General features: G+C 44.4%; 1 protein-coding gene across 2 annotated transcripts in view; it reads right to left on the bottom strand.

Moving 5' to 3' along the window:
- The window catches only part of LOC129816437 (dachshund homolog 1-like), a 317078-nt gene that overhangs the window by 82857 nt on the left and 212898 nt on the right, over positions 1-21323 (bottom strand). The window contains exons 4-6 of one of the 2 annotated variants that reach the window (XM_055870927.1): positions 14684-14856; positions 14094-14295; positions 13566-13706 (exon numbers count right to left, since the gene is read on the bottom strand). In XM_055870927.1, coding sequence (XP_055726902.1) covers positions 13566-13706; positions 14094-14295; positions 14684-14856 — 516 coding nt within the window. The remainder of the gene's footprint in view (positions 1-13565; positions 13707-14093; positions 14296-14683; positions 14857-21323) is intronic. The other variant, XM_055870928.1, reaches the window with a different exon arrangement.

Raw genomic sequence — 21323 nt, 5'->3', positions numbered from 1 at the left:
CCAGACACCTAGGTATTTGTAGTTGTCCACATATTCTAAGTCAGAGCCGTCCAGAGTAGTGATGTTGGACAGGCGGGCAGGTGCAGGCAGCGATCGGTTGAAGAGCATGCATTTAGTTTTACTCGTATTTAAGAGCAATTGGAGGCCACGGGAGGAGAGTTGTATGGCATTGAAGCTCGCCTGGAGGGTAGTTAACACAGTGTCCAAAGAAGGGCCAGATGTATACAGAATGGTGTCGTCTGCGTAGAGGTGGATCAGAGACTCACCAGCAGCAAGAGCGACATCATTGACGTATACAGAGAAGAGAGTCGGTCCAAGAATTGAACCCTGTGGCACCCCCATAGAGACTCCCAGAGGCCCGGACAACAGACCCTCCGATTTGACACACTGAACTCTATCAGAGAAGTAGTTGTAGTTTCATAGAACTGCCTTCTGGAACATGTGAACTTTCATGTGCCTTAACAACAAACTTGTATGACATCTGTAAATACAAATACAATTGTTAAATTACGAGCCTAGTTTGTTTCACCATGGAAAAAGTCAGGAACCTTCCCACTCGCCATGATTGGCTGAGATAATAAATGGGCTGGACATGGCGAGAAATTAGTTTGGATTGATCCGCCATGTAGCACCTTCTGTCTATAACATGAGCTGATATGACTCTGAAAATGAATCAGACGATGAGGAAATCCTTAATGTTGGTAAAAACATTTTCATTGAACCAGACATTGTAGAGTCTTTTGATGACAGTGTTAGGGAAGCAACGGCGATCAACAGTGTTGTTGTCACGGAAGAAGTTGACTGAGTGAGAACCAGAGGGACTTGACACAACGGGCCAAGCAAGCTGTGTAATTTAACCGGAAACGACACAGGATGTCTTATTTAATGAAAGGGGTTGCAGTCTGCCGTGAAGCGTTCATCCCACGTATACGGATAAGAGTCGAGCCCTTTGATTCGTACGATCACATATTTGTGATCATTGTTGAGTGGTCCCTGCAGCGTATGATCACAAACGTGATTGGAGGAGTAGCAACAGAACGTATGATACAACAAACGTGACTAAACAACATTGTTTTGTACTGATGGTAGAAATAAGGGTCTTCAAAACTTTATTCCTCAATTTCACATTTTATTGTAAAAGATAAATGCGAACTTCATCATCCAAACACAACACGGAACACATCCACAGCTAAACTCATTCCATAAACCAGTCTAAATAACAGGTTGCGCTGACAAAAAAACTAAACATAAGATAGCGAACTAACAGCTAGACTTGTTTACAATGTACCATATCTCTAGAGAGCACAGGGGAGAAACGTAATATTTTTTTTCGAAAAGAGATGCGTGTCAGGTAGGCTAACATAATCAAATCAAATTGTATTTGTCACGTGCCGAATACAACATTTACATATTTTTTTCTCGCTTTATTTAACTACGCAAGTCAGATAAGAACACATTCTTAATTACAATGACAGCCTACCAAAAGGCCTCCTGCGGGGACGGGGGCTGGGATAAAATAAATAAATAAATAAATATATATAAATATAGGACAAAACACACATCACGACAAGAGAGACAACACTACATAAAGAAAGACCTAAGACAACATAGCAAGGCAGCAACACCTGACAACACAGCATGGTAGCGACTCAACATGACAACATCATGGTAGCAGCACAACATTATAGCGACACAAAACATGGTATAAACATTAATGGGCACAGACAAAAGCACAAACAAGGGCTAGGAGGTAGAGACAACAACACATCACACAAAGCAGCCACGACTGTCAGTAAGAGTGTCAATGATTGAGTCTTTGAATGAAGAGATTAAACTGTCCAGTTTGAGTGTTTGTTGCAGCACGTTCCAGTCGCTTGCTGCAGCGAACTGAAAAGACGAGCGACCCAGGGATGTGTGTGCTTTGGGGACCTTTAACATAATGTGACTGGCAGAACGGGTGTATCTCAGATAGGGGGGAGTGAGGCCTAAGAGGGTTTTATAAACAAGCATCAACCAGTGGGTCTCGCGACGGGTATACAGAGATGACCAGTTTACAGAGGAGTAGAGTGCAGTGTGTCCTAAAAGGAGCATTGGCAGCAATCTGATGGCCGAATGGTAAAGAACATCTAACAGCTTGAGAGCACCCTTACCTGCCGATCTATAAATTACATCTCCGTAATCTAGCATGGGTAGGATGGTCATCTGAATCAGGGTTAGTTTGGCAGCAGGGGTGAAACAGGAGCAATTACAAAAGAGGAAACAAAGTCTAGATTTAACTTTAGCCTGCAGCTTTGATACAGTTGAAGTCGGAAGTTTACATACACCTTAGCCAAATACATTTAAACTCAGTATTTCACATTTCCTGACATTTGATCCGAGTAAAAATACCCTGTCTTAGGTCAGTTAGGATCACCACTTTATTTTAAGAATGTGAAATGTCAGAATATAAGTAGAGAGAATGATTTATTTCAGCTTTTATTTCTTTCATCACATTCCCAGTGGGTCATAAGTTTACATACACTCAATGAGTATTTGGTAGCATTGCCTTTAAATTGTTTAACTTGCGTCAAACATTTCGAGTAGCCTTCCACAAGCTTCCCACAAAAAGTTGGGTGAGTTTCCGGCCCATTCCTCCTGACAGAGCTGGTGTAACTGGGTCAGGTTTGTAGGACTCCTTGCGCGCACAAACTTGTTTTAGTTCTGCCCACACATTTTCTAGAGGATTGAGGTCAGGGCTTTGTGATGGCCACTCTAATACCTTGACTTCGTTGTCCTTAAGCCATTTTGCCACAACTTTGGATGTATGCTTGGGGTCAATGTCCATATGGAAGACCCATTTGCGACCAAACTTTAACGTCCTGACTGAGGTCTTGAGATGTTGCTTCAATATATCCACGTAATTTTCCACCCTCATGATGCCATCTATTTTGTGAAGTGCACCAGTCCCTCCTGCAGTAAAGCACCCCCACAACATGATGCTGCCACCCCTGTGCTTCACGGTTGGGATGGTGTTCTTCAGCTTGCAATCCTCCCCCTTTTTCCTCCAAACATAACGATGGTCATTATGACCAAATAGTTATATTTTTGTTTCATCAGACCAGAGGACATTTCTCCAAATTATACAATCTTTGCTCCGGTACCACTTGCCGTGCGGTAGTAGAGAGAACAGTCTATGACTAGGGAGGCTGGAGCCTTTGACAAATTTTTAGGGCCTTCCTCTGACACTGCCTGGTATAGAGGTCCTGGATGGCAGGAAGCTTCGCCCCAGTGATGTACTGGGCCGTACGCACTACCCACTGTAGTTCCTGGCAATCGGATGCAGAGCAGTTGCCATACCAGGCAGTGATGCAACCAGTCAGGATGCTCTTGATGGTGCAGCTGTAGAACTTTTTGAGGATCTGAGGACCCATGGCAAATATTTTCAGTCTCCTGAGGGGGAATAGCCTTTGTCGTGCCCTCCACAAACTGTCTTGGTGTCTTGACCATGATAGTTTGTTGTTGATGAGGACACCAAGGAACTTGAAGCTCTCAACATGCTCCACTGTAGCCCCGTCGATGAGAATGGGGGCATGCTCGGTCCTCCTTTTCCTGTAGTTCATAATCATCTCCTTTGTCTTGATCACGTTGAGGGAGAGGTTGTTGTCCTGGCACCACATATTTGTTCTTTCGAGTAAATTAGGCATACTTTTATGACTGCTGAATAACAATTACCAATCACTTAGATCATGTATTTTCACATTGCCAGGTCTCTGACCTCCTTCCCTATAGGTTGTCTCATCGTTGTCGGTGAACAGGCAAACCACTGTTGTGTCATTGGCAAACTAAAGGATGGTGCTGGAGTCGTGCCTGGCCATGCAGTCATGAGTGAACAGGGAGTACAGGAGGGGACTGAGCACGCACCCCTGAGGGGCCCCCGTGTTGAGGATCAGCGTGGCGGATGTGTTGTTACCTCCCCTTTCCACCTGGGGGCGGCCCAATAGGAAGTCCAGGATCCAGTTGCAGAGGGTGATGTTTAAACTCAGGGTCCTTAGCTTAGTGATGAGCTTTGAGGGCACTATGGTGTTGAATGCTGAGCTGCATTCTCACATAGGTGTTCCTTTTGTCCAGGTGGGAAAGGGCAGTGTGGAGTGCAAAAGAGATTGCATCATCTGTGGATCTGTTGGGGCGGTATGCAAATTGGAGTAGGTCTAGGGTTTCTGGGATAATGGTGTTTCTGGGATTGTCCTGTTTAACTTGGCGAAAACTCCCTAATCCCAGAATGCCATTCACTATAAAATGCAAATGAACAAAGTCAAAAATGTCTGAACTCATTGCCTGAAAAATATTAAATTAGTTTAGCCACTTTTCAGCATATTACAAATCGTTGATGCACTTCACTGTTTCCTCTGCGTTCATTTAAGTATGGCGCTGCGCCAAGGCAGAAATATCGCCGCCACACCAAAATAAATATCCTATTTATACCAAACATAGTTTCAATAAAGTTCTGTAAAGCACATTGACTTAGTTACTTAGTTAGAACTTGACTTAGAAATAGTTAATCTGTCTGGGTTCAACACAGTTCTGAAGGTTATATCTGTCAGTCTGCAATGTAAGAAGCACAGCGCGCCAGTGACCAGCGCTCGATACAGACACTCTGCTGCACAAAACACAATTCACTTGAATCACTTCAGAATGCACCTGTGTGAGAAACTGCACGAAAGGTACGTTATCTTGTTTGTTTGACTAACGTTAGCTAGTTAACTACATAAGCTAGCTATAACCTATAAACTCTGCTAATATGATTTAGATCTATCATATTGCTGCCACAATTGTAACGGCAATTAGCTATATAATATCCACAAGTATTTTGATGACAAAACTAAAGTTACTAGTCTAGCAAGTTAGCTTGTTTGTTTGGAACTGTATCAAGTGCAAGCAAGATAGCTACATTTATCTGTCTTTGATTAGATGTTTTTTTTTTTCTCAGACGAGTTTATTTTAATATTTCCAGCAGCGAAAGAGAAAGGGGGAGCAGGGACAAAATTGTCAGGTAATGTTAACTTAGCTAGCTAACGTCAAATCAGCATGAATTAAATGAAACTTCCTTTAGTTAGCTCTTTAAAAGTTTAAGCTATAATTTTTATAACAAGTGTATGGCTTACTTTACAAGACAGAGAAGAGGCAGAATCCCGGGAGTGAGGTAGGGATGCATGAGGGACAGAGTGGAGCAGAGGAGAGGAGAGAGCCAGGAGGGAGGTTGAAGGAGAGAGGAGAGCTAGAGTGGAACAGAGGAAAGGAGAGAGCCAGGAGGGGAGATGGAAGGAGAGAGGAGAGAGGAGAGCAGAGTGGAACAGAGGAAAGGAGAGAGCCAGGAGGGGAGATGGAAGGAGAGAGGAGAGAGGAGAGCAGAGTGGAACAGAGGAAAGGAGAGAGTCAGGAGGGGAGATGGAAGGAGAGAGGAGAGAGGAGAGCAGAGTGGAACAGAGGAAAGGAGAGAGCCAGGAGGGGAGATGGAAGGAGAGAGGAGAGAGGAGAGCAGAGTGGAACAGAGGAAAGGAGAGAGCCAGGAGGGGAGATGGAAGGAGAGAGGAGAGAGGAGAGCAGAGTGGAACAGAGGAAAGGAGAGAGTCAGGAGGGGAGATGGAAGGAGAGAGGAGAGAGGAGAGCAGAGTGGAACAGAGGAAAGGAGAGAGCCAGGAGGGGAGATGGAAGGAGAGAGGAGAGCAGAGTGGAACAGAGGAAATGAGAGAGCCAGGAGGGGAGATGGGGGAGAGGAGAGAGGAAAGCAGAGTGGAACAGAGGAAAGGAGAGAGCCAGGAGGGGAGATGGAAGGAGAAAAGAAGAGAGGAGAGCTGACCTACCCAAGGACAAAAATCCGTTAACCACCTAACTGAGGAACTCAATTCAACATTGCTTAATACCCTAGATGCAGTCACCCCCTTAAAAACAAAAAAACATTTGTCATAACAAACTAGCTCCCGGGTATACAGAAAAAACCCAAGCCCTGAAGCACGCTTCCAGAAAATTGGAACGGAAATGGCGCTACACCAAACTGGAAGTCTTCCGACTAGCTTGGAAAGACAGTACCGTGCAGTATCAAGAGCCCTCACTGCTGCTCGATCATCCTATTTTTCCAACTTAATTGAGGAAAATAAGAACAATCCAAAATGTATTTTTGATACTGTCGCAAAGGTAACTAAAAAGTAGCATTCCCCGAGAGAGGATGGCTTTCACTTTAGCAGTGATAAATTCATAGAAAATTACGTACTCCCTATAAATCTGTGTATTTCTCCAAAGCTCAGTTGTCCTGAGTCTGCACAACACTGCCAAGGCCTAGGATCAAGGTAGACACTCAAGTTTCTTAATACTATATCTCTTGACACATTGATTAAAATAGTCATGGCATCTAAACCTTCAAGCTGCATATTGGACCTTATTCCAACTAAACTCCTGAAAGAGCTGCTTCCTGCGCTTGGCCCTCCTATGTTGAACATAATAAACGGCTCCCTATCCACCGGACGTGTACCAAAATCACTAAAAGTGGCAGTAATAAAGCCTCTCTTGAAAAAGCCAAACATGGACGCAGAAAATATAAAAAACTATCGGCCTATATCGTATCTCCCATTCCTCTCAAACATTTTTGAAAAAGCTGTTGCACAGCAATTCACCGCCTTCCCGAAGACAAACAATGCATACGAAACACTTCAGTCTGGTTTTAGACCCCATCATAGCACTGAGACTGCAATTGTGAAGATGGTAAATTACCTTTTAACGGCGTCAGACCGAGGCTCTGCATCTGTTCTCGTGCTCGTGCCAAATTGGTCTACATGGACAAGTTCTGGCCTGGTTTAGATCTTATCTGTTGTAAAGATATCAGTTTGTCTCTGTAGATGGTTTGTCCTCTGACAAATCAACTGTACATTTCGGTGTTCCTCAAGGCTCTGTTTTAGGACCACTATTGTTTTCACTATATATTTTACCTCTTGGTGATTTCATTCGGAAACATAATGTTAACTTTCACTGCACACATAGTTGTACATTTCGTTGAAACATGGTGAAGCCCCAAAATTGCCCTCCCTGGAAGCCTGTGTTTCAGACATAAGGAAGTGGATGGCGGCAAATGTTCTACTTTTAAACTCGGACAAAACAAAGATGCTAGTTCTAGGTCCCAAGAAACAAAGAGATCTTCTGTTGAATCTGACAATTAATCTTGATGGTTGTACAGTCGTCTCAAATAAAACTGTGTAGGACCTCTGCGTTTTCTGGACCCTGATCTCTCTTTTGACTAACATATCAAGACTGTTTCAAGGTCAGCTTTTTTCCATCTACATAATTTTGCAAAAGAAAAATGTATCCATGCTTTTGTCACTTCTAGGTTAGACTACTGCAATGCTCTACTTTCCCTCTACCCAATAAAACACTAAATACATTTCAGTTAGTGCGAAACACGGCTGCTAGAATCTTTACTAGAAGCAAAATAATGGGGGAGATCTTCGTGGGCTATACTCGGCCTTGTCTCAGGATAGTAAGTTGGTGGTTGAAGTTATCCCTCTAGTGGTGTGGGGGTTGTGCCTTGGCAAAGTGGGTGGGGTTATATCCTGCCTGTTTGGCCCCGTCCGGGGGTATCGTCGGACGGGGCCACAGTGTCTCCCGACCCCTCCTGTCTCATTCTCCAGTATTTATGCTGCAGTAGTTTATGTGTCGGGGGGCTAGGGTCAGTCTGTTATATCTGGAGTATTTCTCCTGTTTTATCCGGTGTCCTGTGTGAATTTAAGTATGCTCCCTCACCTCCCGGAGGACCTGAGCCCTGGGACCATGCCTCAGGACTACCTGGCCTGATGACTCCTTGCTGTCCCCAGTCCACCTGGTCGTGCTGCTGCTCCGTTTTCAACTGTTCTGCCTGCGGCTATGGAACCCTGACCTGTTCACTGTACGTGCTACCTGTCCCAGACCTGCTGTTTTCAACTCTCTAGAGACAGCAGGTGCGGCAGAGATTCTCTGTTGCACCCTCTACAACCACTGTGATTATTATTATCTGACCCTGCTGTTCATCTATGAACATCTTGGACATGTTCTGTTATAATCTCCACCAGGCACAGCCAGAAGAGCCACCCCTCATTGCTTGCTGTTTGGGGATTTAGGCTGGGTTTCTGTACAGCACTTTGTGACATTAAAAACATTTGATTGAAATGTGATTGAGAGAAGGAGAAGAAAGAGGAGTAGATAAAAGGAGGAGAGATGAGTAAGGCCAAGTGCGCACCTCCGCCAATCCGGATGGGACCCAAAGTGGCTTAAAATTGACAGACTGAAGCCGTGGCTATATAATACGCCATATGGTTAGTCACATTTCCTTTAATTAGGCTAAGGGCTAAAAATATTTGTGCATATTTAGTCTGTACTAGTCTACAGCATTATGTGTAGTGTTGTAATGCTTGCTATCTATAATAGGTATTGCCCCAGCCACGAGTAATTCCACTAAACTACAGTCTTCATCCTGTCTAGGAACGTTCTCCCGCCTGTGCCGTCAACATAGGCAGGCTGCTAAAAGGGGTGTGTCAAAGTGCCCTTTTATTGAAATAGGGGCCCAGATTCATCGGCTGGACTATATTAAACAGTACCCAGGGACAGAGAACCACATGGAAAGTGAGAGGGCTCATGCAATGCTGACAAAAGGAAAAGATTGTTCCATTGGATCCTTCCATTTCTCATGTCGTCTAATGGAAAAGATGTCTGAGATTGTGCACTAACCGTGGCTCAATAGTAATGCATTATGCTTGTGCTGTTCACAGGCTCCTCAGTCATGCTTGCATTCCAGCCAACCACATTGCTTGAGCACGAGGCCGTCATTGGGGGTTTTACATGTCTGTACCATCTAACAAAGCGGGAGCAGGCCCATCACACAAACTTCCCAGAACTGCTGGACCTTGCTGAATTGCTGGGTTGTGACTATTTCACAAAGCTCAAAGGGAATGTGGACTCCACAATTCTGTGTTTTTTGTTCGTGTTTTTGTTCATATTTTCTTCACGTGTTAGTTAAATGTCACCTGACTTGTTTCACATCATTCTCGTTTACTTGAAGATGGGCAACAACACAAACTGCAGGTCACGCATAATAGTGGACGAAATGTTGAAGATTCTGGCTCAAGTTGTGGAGGAGCCTATCCATGCCATCCAGACATCTGTAGCCATTGGCCTGGAGGCTGATGAAACTACAGATGTGGCAACTAATAAGCAGCTGGATTTACATTATTAGGTATTATTTCAATAAGAGTTACAAAATATTTTTTTCTACAGTCATCCATGAGTAATAATGTTTTCCAGATACATGGACCAAGAGGGAACCGGTGCCCAACTGCTAAGGGCCTCTAAGCGTTCTGTGCCATGTACAGGTAGGCCTACATGTATTATAGATTATAGTGGACTCCAAATTAAATCATGTGCTATGTTGCTATTACTGCTTTCAGTGTCTCAAAACTCTATTTGATTGGTCTACAATGTGGCTTTTAACCTCGCCAACAGCCAATGAAATTGCAGGGCGCCAAATTCAATCAACAGAAATCTCATAATTCACATTTCTCAAGCATACAAGTATTAGACACCATTTTAAAGATAAACTTCTCGTTAATCCAACCACAGTGTCCAATTTCAAAAAGGCTTTTTGGCGAAAGCACAACATATCATTATGTTAGGTCAGCAACTAGTCACAGAAAGCATACAGCCATTTTCCAACCAAAGAGAGGAGTCACAAAAAGAAGAAATAGAGATACAATTAATTACTAACCTTTAATATTCTTCATCAGATGACACTCCCGGGACAACATGTTACACAATACATGTATGTTTGGTTTGATCAAGTTCATATTTATATCCAAAAACCTCAGTTTACATTTGGCTTTGCCTCCAAAACGTCCCGTGAATTTGCACAGAGCCACATCAATTTACAGAAATACTCATAATAAACTTTGATAAAAGATACAAGTATTATGCACAGAATTATAGATATACTTCTCCTTAATGCAACCGCTTTTTCAGATTTCAAAAAAGCTTTACGGAAAAAGCAAACCATGCAATAATCTGAGTACGGCGCTCAGAAACCAAAACAAGCCAAACATATATCCGCCATGTTGCGGAATCAACAGAAGTCAGAAATAGCATTATACATTTTCAAATACCTTTGATCTTCATCAGAATGCACTCCCAGGAATCCCAGTTCCACAATAAATGTTTGTTTAGTTCGATAAAGTACATAATTTATGTCCAAATACCTCCTTGTTGTTCGCGCCTTGAGTTCACAAATCCAAATTCATGACGCGTGATCACTAGGTCCAGACGAAAAGTAAAAAAGTTCCGTTACAGTCCGTCAAACGATGTATAGAATCAATCTTTAGGATGTTTTTAACATAAATCTTCAATAATGTTCCAACTGGAGAATTCCTTTGTCTTTAGAATTGCAATGGAACGCAGGTCGCTCTCACGTGAACGCGCGTGGTCAGCTCATGCCACTCTGGCAGACCTCTGACCCATTCAGTTCCCATCCCCCCCTCCTTTACAGTAGAAGCATCAAACAAGGTTCTAAAGACTGTTGACATCTAGTGGAAGCCTTAGGAAGTGCAATATGACCCCATAGACACTGTATATTCGATAGGCGATGAGTTGAAAAACGACAAACCTCAGATTTCCCACTTCCTGGTTGGATTTTTTCTAAGGTTTTTGCCTGCCATATGAGTTCTGTTATACTCACAGACATCATTCAAACAGTATTATAAACTTCAGAGTGTTTTCTATCCAAATCTACTAATAATATGCAAATATTAGCAACTGGGCCTGAGTAGCAGGCAGTTTACTCTGGGCACGCTTTTCATCCAAACGTGAAAATGCTGCCCCCTATCCCAAATAACCTGTTTTGTATTGTCAATTGATGTATCACTGTGGAGTGACAAACTTTTTCTAGCTCTACAGATTTGTGGCAGCAATTTACCTGCAGGCAGACGTGATGCCCCACCTGACGCCGCTTTTAAAAGTATTCCAAAAGGAGGATGTAAACTTCCTGGCCATAAAAGAGCATGTTCAAACATGTGCAACTGTCTCAATTTAACAGAGTAACAGGACAGCACTACTCAATGAAATATTTAAGAACTACTGACACTTCATTATAATAACTTCAAGCAAAACAACTTGTTTTGTAGGTCCCTGTGACAATGGCATCACTCCTCGCCATAAAACATTCTGGTGATTCCCAGGGTCATTTCTGAGCCAACTCCACCAGGACCTCGATGACCCAATGGGTCTGGGCTCATTCAACATCAATGAGGAGGAGGAGAGGAGGAGGAGGAGGAAGAGAGGCCAGGTGGAGAAGACCAAGACCAGGGAGCAGTTCTGGGCTCGGTTCAGAGAGGGAGGAGGAGGAGGAGGAGAGGGAGAGGAGGAGGAGGAGGAGGAGAGGGAGAGGAGGAGGAGGAGGAGAGGGAGATGAGGAGAGTGAGGAGGAGGAGAGGGAGGAGGAGAGGCCAGGTGGAGAAGACCAAGACCAGGGAGCAGTTCTGGGCTCGGTTCAGAGAGGGAGGAGGAGGAGGAGAGGGAGGAGGAGGAGAGGGAGGAGGAGGAGGAGAGGGAGGAGGAGGAGAGGGAGGAGATAGGAGGAGGAGGAGAGGGAGGATGAGGAGAGGGAGGAGATAGGAGGAGGAGGAGAGGGAGGATGAGGAGAGGGAGGAGAGAGGAGGAGGAGAGGGAGGAGGAGGAGAGGCCAGGTGGAGAAGACCAAGACCAAGGAGCAGTTCTGGGCTCGGTTCAGAGAGGGAGGAGGAGGAGGAGGAGGAGGAGAGGGAGGAGAGAGAAGGAGGAGAGGCCAGGTGGAGAAGACCAAGACCAAGGAGCAGTTCTGGGCTCGATTCAGAGAGGGAGGTAAAAACATTTGTTTTCAAATGCTGTGATGAAACCAATGTTCCATCATGTGTGTTGATTAAACTAAAACAAACAGCTAGGTTCCTGAACAGCTTCCCCAAGCCATAGACTGTTCTCTACTGGAGCAACAAGTCTGAAACCAACAGCTTCCTGAACAGCTTCCCCAAGCCATAGACTGTTCTCTACTGGAGCAACAAGTCTGACACCAACAGGTTCCTGAACAGCTTCCCCAAGCTATAGACTGTTCTCTACTGGAGCAACAAGTCTGACACCAACAGGTTCCTGAACAGCTTCCCCAAGCTATAGACTGTTCTCTACTGGAGCAACAAGTCTGACACCAACAGGGCCCTGAACAGCTTCCCCAAGCTATAGACTGTCCTCTACTGGAGCAACAAGTCTGACACCAACAAGTTCCTGAACAGCTTCCCCAAGCTATAGACTGTCCTCTACTGGAGCAACAAGTCTGACACCAACAGGTTCCTGAACAGCTTCCCCAAGCCATAGACCGCTAAATAGCTAACACAATGCCTACACAGACTATCTGCATTGACCCTTTATTTTTGCACTCACACACACTCTCACTGACACTCCAACACACACACACACACACACACACACACACACACACACACACACACACACACACACACACACACACACACACACACACACACACACACACACACACACACACACACACACACACACACACACACACACACATCATATACGCTGCTACTACTCTGTTTATCATTTATCCTGATGCCTACTCAGCTTGTCCCTTTACATATCTTCCCCTATCACTCCACTATCCCTGCGAATGGTATTGGCACTGACCCTGGAACTGCCCCTGTTTATAGCTTACTTACTTTCTCGTGTTCTTCTTACTTCCCTTTACTTGATTTCATAGTATAATATGTGCACTACTGATGTTGATGAATTCATTGTTGGGAAAGAGCTCGCAAGAAAGGCATTTCACTGCACTTGTGCACGTGACAACGACACTTGAAACCCGAAACTAGAAAGTGTAGGCATACTCTTTTCACAAGCACATCAATATGATATTTACAACATCAAATGTTTTGGCCACACCTGTAGGGATATTAGTAGGTTTTCCCCGGGGAAAGATCTCACGGCGGACGTAAGGAGAGACGAGACGAAACTAGCCAGAAGACTGGCCATTCAACCTGCCTTTACATGATGTGCCGACACTTTGAAAGTAAGTTGCAAGCTACTTTCGTAGCAATGCGTTGCAGAACGAGAGACAGAGAAATAATCCGCTAGATAGGCTAGCCAGCTGCAGCTATCCCAAGCTATGCTCGCTAGCTGCTGTCAGCTTGGCTTAACACACGGTCAGTGCAGGCTTTCACATAGAACTGTATTAGCAGACAATCTTAAAATGGTGAATCAGTCGGGAAGGGAGAAGTGGCCAACTTCAAAACTTTGCTCTCTCTATAGAAAAGCTAACTTAGCTAACCTCGCTGTACTCACTACCGCTCTTGTTTGTTGTGATTGAATGGGAAAGACACGCCCAAGAAAAAATACACATCAAACCACACCCCCGAGACAACTCTCGTTTGGCTTCCGCCGTGGCCGCCAGCATTTCTTAATCGCAAAGTGTCAAAACAAGGCCAAATCGGGAAGTTCAGTTGCTCTTTAAAGTGTTGCAATAGGACACGTCTTACCTTTGTCGACGTGCATCCTCTTTGCTTCGTGGCTCATGTCGTGGGCCAGGTCTCCTTCTCTAGGCCCAGGCAGAATGCTCGGGGAGAGTCCCAGCAGAGCTTGGTTCATTTGGTTCATAGACAAACCATTCTGATGTATGGCTGGAGAGGAGAGAGAGAGTAGTACAGGTGAGCTAGAAGATGTCTTTTGTCTGTTCCGAGTTCACAAGTCCATGCCCTGTCTTTGGAAATGAACAGCTAGCTAACACATTTTTTAATTTTGAACAACTCAAAATAACTGTTCTTCAATCCTGGTCCCAGGGACCCATGGCGTGCAGGGTTTTGTTCCAGCCCAGCACTAATATACCTGATACAACTGATCAAATGAATCACCTAGAACTTGAGTAGTTGATGTAGGTGTGTAACCACTGGGCTGGAACAAAAAAACGACACACCCAGGAATGAAGAGCACCACAAAATTCCAACTCTAAAATCTATCGGTTCAGTACAACAACAACAAAATTGGGTTAGCAGAGTCGGTGTGTTTACTTGCGGCACTGAACACGCAGTTAGCCAGTCTGACTCGTTGCATGGGGAGGGAATAGGGGGACGTACGTATCCTGTCTGAGGAGCTCTCTGTGCGGACCGGCGAACTGGAGACACTGCTGCTGCGGTGGGACGATGGGTGGCTGCCGGGCCTCCTGCCGTCCTCTAAGGAAGGGGCGGGGGAGGGACTATCTGGGACACGCTCCTGTCAGCGACAGAGGGACATCAGTGACAAATGAGGTCCATGAAAGTAGATGCTGTGTAATCAACTGGCCATTTCCATAGTGCTTCCCTCTCCTTCGTCGCAGTCAGAAGTTCATTATAATTTACTTTAAATGCCTAGAGCTGTGTGTTTGTTATCCACAGTTTGTGTCTATTCTGCCACTTTACCTTGATGACTAAGGTGACCATTCTGCAGGGCAGGCTCTCTTTCTGTGCCACATCTTCCATGTTGGAATATAACAGTGTTTTGCATATATATATTTTTGCCCTAGCACTAACACAGTTATGGTTCCCAAGGATCAGGATTGGGAAACACTGTCATATAATGTCTTACTTTATAGTTTGGTATTATTATTATGATTACAGCTTACTTTGATGACTGAGGTGACCATTCTGCAGGGCAGGCTCTGCTGCTGTGCGGCGGCGGCCATGTTGGCGATGGTGCTGAGGTGGTTCATCTGGCTCATCGCCATGGAAACAGAAGCAGGGGGCAAGCTGACAGGGATCAGGGGGTGGGGCATCATCATGAAGGGCAGTTCCAAACCTAGAACAGGGGAGAAAGGGGATTGGTTAATGGAAACCATGAGTGGTTGGTTCATCTCGATTGGAGGGCGTTGATTTTTTACATTTTGGGTAATTTGACAGAGGTAACTAATGAGGTCTGGGTTCCGTCGAAACCTGTCTTGGTAACGGTTATGTGGTGTCATTCACTATACCTTTGAGAGAAGCATGCCCGCTATTTTTAGACTGTTAATATTTTTATTTGACCTTATTTGACCTCTTATTGACCTCTTAAAAAGTAACTAAGTAACTGTAAAACGTTTTAAGTGAATCAAGATTCATCAAATAATACATCAAATAATTATCATCAAACAACATCTCACTCATTTCCTGTAATAATATCAGCAGAATGTATTAAACTTGGTCCTTCCTTACAGTATATCTTTTAAAACCTTATCCCAAGCACTTCACGGGGTATCATTCCATATTAACATAAGAGACGTCAATGTTTAAACACGTGTTAATAATAGATACCGTTACAATAATTGTAATGAAAATGGCAATAACTATATGTACACAATAATTCAAAGCCACACTAAATGTACTGGGTAGAGTGTTAAGAAATGTAATGTCATGTCATGTTTTAAACTGTATATAACTGTCTTCATGAAGCTGGATCCCAGGAAGAGTAGCTGCTGCCTTGGCGATCCTTCATAAAATACACGTAAATGATTCTGTGTTGAACAAAAGGTCCACGTTGTGGAAATAACGCTTGCTACTTACACACCAGGAATTATCTCAGTCTGTGTCCCATATGGCATCCTATTCCCTTTATCGTGTGCTACTCTTGGACCCCTGGTCAAAAGTAGTGCACTACATAGTGAATAGGGTGCCATTTGGGAAGCACTTCACTGCGGAAAAACCTCTCCGTGCTGAACGAGCTACACCACAGTTCAAGCAAGTCTGATTTTTAACTCTTACAAACAGCAGGGATTTTTCATTTCGCCTCCGTTCTGTAACCTGTATTACATTCCCTCATCACCAGATCAGATATCTTACAAATGTTTAAAATTGGTCCATTTCTGCTCGGCAATAGTACTCTAATTGGTCAAAGTCAAGACGTTAGTCGGACAAAAATGTGAGGAATAGCATTGGGAATAGTGTAGGCCGGCCGCTCCACTCTGCCTTTAGATGACACAGTATAATGAACATCTTTCAAAGGACACGAACACACACGGAAGGTCAGAGCTAGGTGTCTGTCCCCGAAACCACAGCTCTCCTCCTTTCAGCACCCCCACCTCCTTTTTGGAGTGCTTTGAACTTGGTGGGCTCAAAAGTGACTGGGAACATTTCTGTCCTCTTCCTTCGCCACTCAGATGGTTCCCACTGAAGTGCTTGAAACAAAACGCCTCACAGAAGCGACTGAATCTGACTAAGCCCCGCTGTAGATTTTCTTTTGGCAACTTGGCTCAAGGTAAAAAGCCTAAAGAACAAGACGAGAACAAACACCACTCGAACCACCACCACAGAAAGCTAATCCACGAAACAACTCTGCTTTTTGCGACAAAACATCCGTTGGCAACAAGGGACAAGGCGATCAACACCGCAAGGAAATCCTCAAAAGACAAGGACACTGTTTGTGAAATGAAAGGCAAGGAGGTACTCTTTCTCTCCATTGTTCTCTCCTATTCCTCCTGAATCATGTTGATTTCCATAAGAAAGATGGCATGCATATCCCGAGTGGTGAGCATCCCCAAGCATGAAGAAGCAAGGGAGATTAAAGGCATAAGGCAAGGGTGGTCCATAAAGGTCCAGCCACCATTCTCGTTCGAGTACCAACTCTGAAACAATTACCTCGTGGGCTCAATTAAAACAGCACCACAGTGGGCCTGATGGCAGGGGTACTTACAATGAGACAACATGGAGAGGCCCACTATGTCTGTATCGACGTTTCAAAGGTACTCAAGGGCCAGAAAGGGGAGTGCGATCCTGCCTTTGAGGGATACGCACGGGCAAGTGCGCACACACACACACATGCAAAGCAGGGATGTGCAAGAACATGCAGACTTGAAAACACACACTGCGTCCGACTACATCTTAAGGAAACCAACTCACACAGAAGGGGAGAGAGATAGCCTGAGACTGATGTGACTTTGCTTCTGTCATTCAAATGCACGGTCGAGAAGGAACCTGCAGGTAAGCATTTCTTTGGACGGTGTATGCCAATTATATCCCGTACATACGACAAATAAAAACTTGAAACTATAAACTTAAAACACACACATCCTTGAGTGATCTCGTGTGCTAGCCGCTGTGATCCTATGGTATGTCTTGTTCTGAAGGGCAGACGAATGGGCATACAGTAGAGGACTCTAGGGGTCTTAATCTCACTCCTTATGTGTTGGCCCCCCTTTCACGTTCCACCATCCTCAAGCGATGATTCCTCCATAAAGGCCCATTCGGTTGACTGTAAGGGAACCTGCTGTAGGCCAAGACGAGTTCACCTAGTCCTTTCATTGGGGACTGAAAGGCACTGGGCGCAGTTTGGATTGGTTGGATTCAATGTCATAGATGTCAGGTGTTGTTGGGAAATAGCTGAGTGTCTGTTAATTTGAGTGGATGTTTTTTCAGACATCTTGTTTCTCTCTTTGTTTCGGAAGCGATGCAGGTACTTTTCCCAGGTACTTACATGGTGGATTTATAGGGAATGGGTTAGAATTAGGTTGGTGTGTGTGTGTGTGTGTATAGTGGTTTGTGTGTGTGTGTGTGTGTGTGTGTGTGTGTGTGTGTGTGTGTGTGTGTGTGTGTGTGTGTGCGTGCGTGCGTGCGTGCGTGCGTGCGTGCGTGCGCGCGTGCGTGCGTGTGTATAGACTTTTGTGGATTTTTTGTTGTTGCTTCTCCTACCGCCTACGACAAGTCTAAATTCTAGTGATTCATTGTAATGTAACAATTCTCCAACATTACCACATGAACAAATCAAGTCAATATACATGTTTTTGGACAAACTGAAAAAGGATGTAACTTGATCAACATTTAAGTACGTGAGGTTTTAATTCAACCATATCTCCAGATGCATTCCATTTGTCAGAACCGTCATTCCCCCAGTACAGTAGTCCAACTGATGCGAGTTGAATCGCCATGTGTTGCTTCCCTATTCGAGGGCATAAACAAGTCATTGACCTGGAGTAGGCCTAATCTCTAGGGACTTCCAAAGGTGAACTCCTACTTAGCTACCGCCATTAAAACTCCAACTCCAATCACGTATTACTCAGAGAAACAGCTCAAGCTATTGGGTTGGGTAACACAGGACTTTGGGAGAGCACTTCGGGAATCAGCAACGATCCAAATCATGGAGGATAAATGGGAATGAATTCAAATACCGTTTGGAGAGATCCCCATGAAAAAGGTGTTGTGTAGGTCTGGAAAACGACAAGCGGGATCAAGCATTAATACAAAATCAGTTGAAGGGTTTAAAATGATTAAAAAGAGGACAATAATTGCAACCTTTTTCAATGATAAAAATGACTAGGCCATTAACCTGCAGCGAAGCAATCTCCTCTATCGTTAATCCTGCTGGTGTTCTAGCGGTGTGTGTGTGTAACTGTGCCTGTGTGTGTGTGTGTGTGTGTGTGTGCATACGTTTATTTGTGTGTGTGTGTGTGTGTTAACAGGAGTCCTGATGGAGACAGCTATTGTAACCACCTTTTCCAACAACAGGGCATCCTCTGGGTATTAATAGCATATTAATCCAAAAATATCGGACTGTATACCTAGCCTTCCAAAAAGCCCACAGACCTCTGTCTAGGTACCAAACAGCAGTCCTGTCTCCTTTTAGCTACGGAATGGCTAGATTTCCCTTGACAAAATTTAAACCAGCTCTCTGTCACTTTATTATCTCTTCAACTGAATGATTTATTGTTTGTGGAGCGATAGAGAAACGAAAGAGAGAGAGATTACATTTCTAGCCACAGCGCAGACTCTTTCTCTAACTCCCTCTGTCCAGGAAAAAGGCTCCCGACAAACAATAATGTCAGCTGTAATTGATCAGAGGTCGGCGCCCGGGCCTCGGGTAAAAGCTCCCCTATTAAAGCGACAATCAGCTCTATCTGGGGCCGAGCGGCCTCCTCAGACGCTAGGGCCAATGAAGCTGTCTAACTCTGCTATTTACCTTCTTTTAACTGGAAAAGGGGATGAGATGTACTGTAAGAGACAGCAAGGGCTAGAGAGGATCTCTCCAGGCCTCTCTCTCTCTCTCTCTCTGTCTCTCTCTCTGTCTCTCTTATTGGTGAAGTAGGAACGTGCGGACGTCTGTGGAATGCGTAATTGGTTGCATGCCGCAGCCAAAGCTGAGGGATCCGTACGCTAGCTAATTAAATGACTTGTTTTAAGCCTATCCGCCTTGTTTTAGCAAGCCTATCCGCCTTGTTTTAGCCTTGTTTTAGCAAGGGGCTCAGGGCTTCGGAACAACGGATTGGTAAATGCTGTTGTCAAACTTAAGCTCATTCGTATGTGGTCGGTCCCTTTGATTTGGATTGGGATTGATTTGTACTGTGTTGTTAATAAGTCTCTTTTTGCATTCATGGTACAGAGACGTGTTTCTCTTCTGATCTGTCGGAATCTATAAATGGCACCATTTGAATCAAACTGCTAGAATTCCTTCCTGTGTATGAATATACAGTATTCACATACTCCAAAACAATCTAGGCTATTCTACTAATTAATCTCATAAAAAATGCCCACATGTTGCTGGTGGGAAAGCTGTGGTGCACACACATGGTCTATAGGTGTGGGACTTTTTTGTGGTCGCGTTCACATCAAATCCAATCAAATTTTATTGGTCACACACACATGGTTAGCAAATGTTAATGCGAGTGTAGGAAAGTGCTTGTGTTTCTAGTTCTGACAGTGCAGTAACATCTAACAAGTAATCTAACAAATTCACGACTACCTTATACACAAAAGGTTAAAGGGATGAATACGAATATGTACATATAAATATATGGATGAGCGATGGCCATGCGGCATAGGCAAGGTGCAGTAGATGGTATAGAGTACAGTGTATACATATGAGATGAGTAATGTAGGGTATGTAAACATTATATAAAGTGGCATTGTTTAAAGTGGCTAGTGATACATTTATTACATCCCATTTTTTATTATTAAAGTGGCCAGAGATTTGAGTCAGTATGTTGGCAGCAGCCACTCAATATTAGTGATGGCTGTTTAACAGTCTGATGGCCTTGAGATAGAAGCTGTTTTTCAGTCTCTCGGTCCCAGCTTTGATACACCTGTACTGACCTCGCCTTCTGGATGATAGCGGGGTGAACAGGCAGTGGCTCGGGTGGTTGTTGTCCTTGATGATCTTTTTGGCCTTCTTGTGACATCGGGTGGTGTAGGTTTCTTGGAGGGCAGGTAGTTTGCCCCCGGTGATGCGTTGTGCAGACCAGACTACCCTCTGGAGAGCCTTGCGGTTGTGTTCGGAACAATTGCCGTACCAGGCGGTGATACAGACAGACAGGATGCTGTCGATTGTGCATCTGTAAAGGTTTGTGAGGGTTTTAAGTGACAAGGCAAATTTCTGTTGCGCCTTCTTCACGATGCTGTCTGTGTGGGTGGAGCATTTCAGTTTGTAAGTGATGTGTTCGCTGAGGAACTTAAAACTTTCCACCATCTCCACTACTGTCCCGTCGATGTGGATGGGGGGGTGCTCCCTCAAGTCCAAAATCATCTCCTTTGTTTTGTTGACGCTGAGTGAGAGGTTATTTTCCTGACACCACACTCTGAGGGCCCTCACCTCCTCCCAGTAGGCCGTCTCGGCGTTGTTGGTAATCAAGCCTACCACTGTAGTGTCGTCTGAAAACTTGATGATTGAGTTGGAGGCGTACATGGCCACGCAGTCATAGGTGAAGAGTCCAGGACCCAGTTGCACAGGGCGGGGTCAAGACCCAGGGTCTCAAGCTTAATGACGAGTTTGGAGGGTACTATGGTGTTAACCTGTTGGGGATGGGGGCGCTGTTTAGACTATTTATGCTAATTTGGCTAATTTTTTAAACGGCTTCCCACAAAATCCTTGATCGTACAATATGCATATTATTATTATTATTGGATAGAAAACAGTCTATAGTTTCTATAGGAGTTGAAATTTTGTCTCTAAGTGGAACAGAGCCCATTCTACAGCAATTTCCCTGACATGGAGTCAGATTTGAGAAATGTTGGCCACTCTTCTGAAGTCATTTAAAAGGGCACTGTCGTTGCTATGACTATACGGACACTTCTTACGTCTTCCCCTGGATGCCTTTACGTGATGACGATTCCAACGGGGTCGATTGCGCGTTCACAGGCCCTACAAATAAAAAAACCCTGAAGCTAGTCATTCTTTGGGAGCTGCGTCATGAGCCTAGAGGACACCGGCGCGCACCTGTTCCAAGCGTTAGTTTAGCCTGTTATATTTCTCCGGTCATCTTTTCACTCGTTATAGGAGTTAAAAACATCATAAGGTAGTTAATTTAA

The sequence above is a fragment of the Salvelinus fontinalis genome, chromosome 19 (genome assembly GCF_029448725.1).
Source record: "Salvelinus fontinalis isolate EN_2023a chromosome 19, ASM2944872v1, whole genome shotgun sequence".
Classification (NCBI taxonomy): domain Eukaryota; kingdom Metazoa; phylum Chordata; class Actinopteri; order Salmoniformes; family Salmonidae; genus Salvelinus; species Salvelinus fontinalis.
Note: the sequence above shows the minus strand (reverse complement) of the source record. Positions and strands in the feature narration are given on the sequence as shown.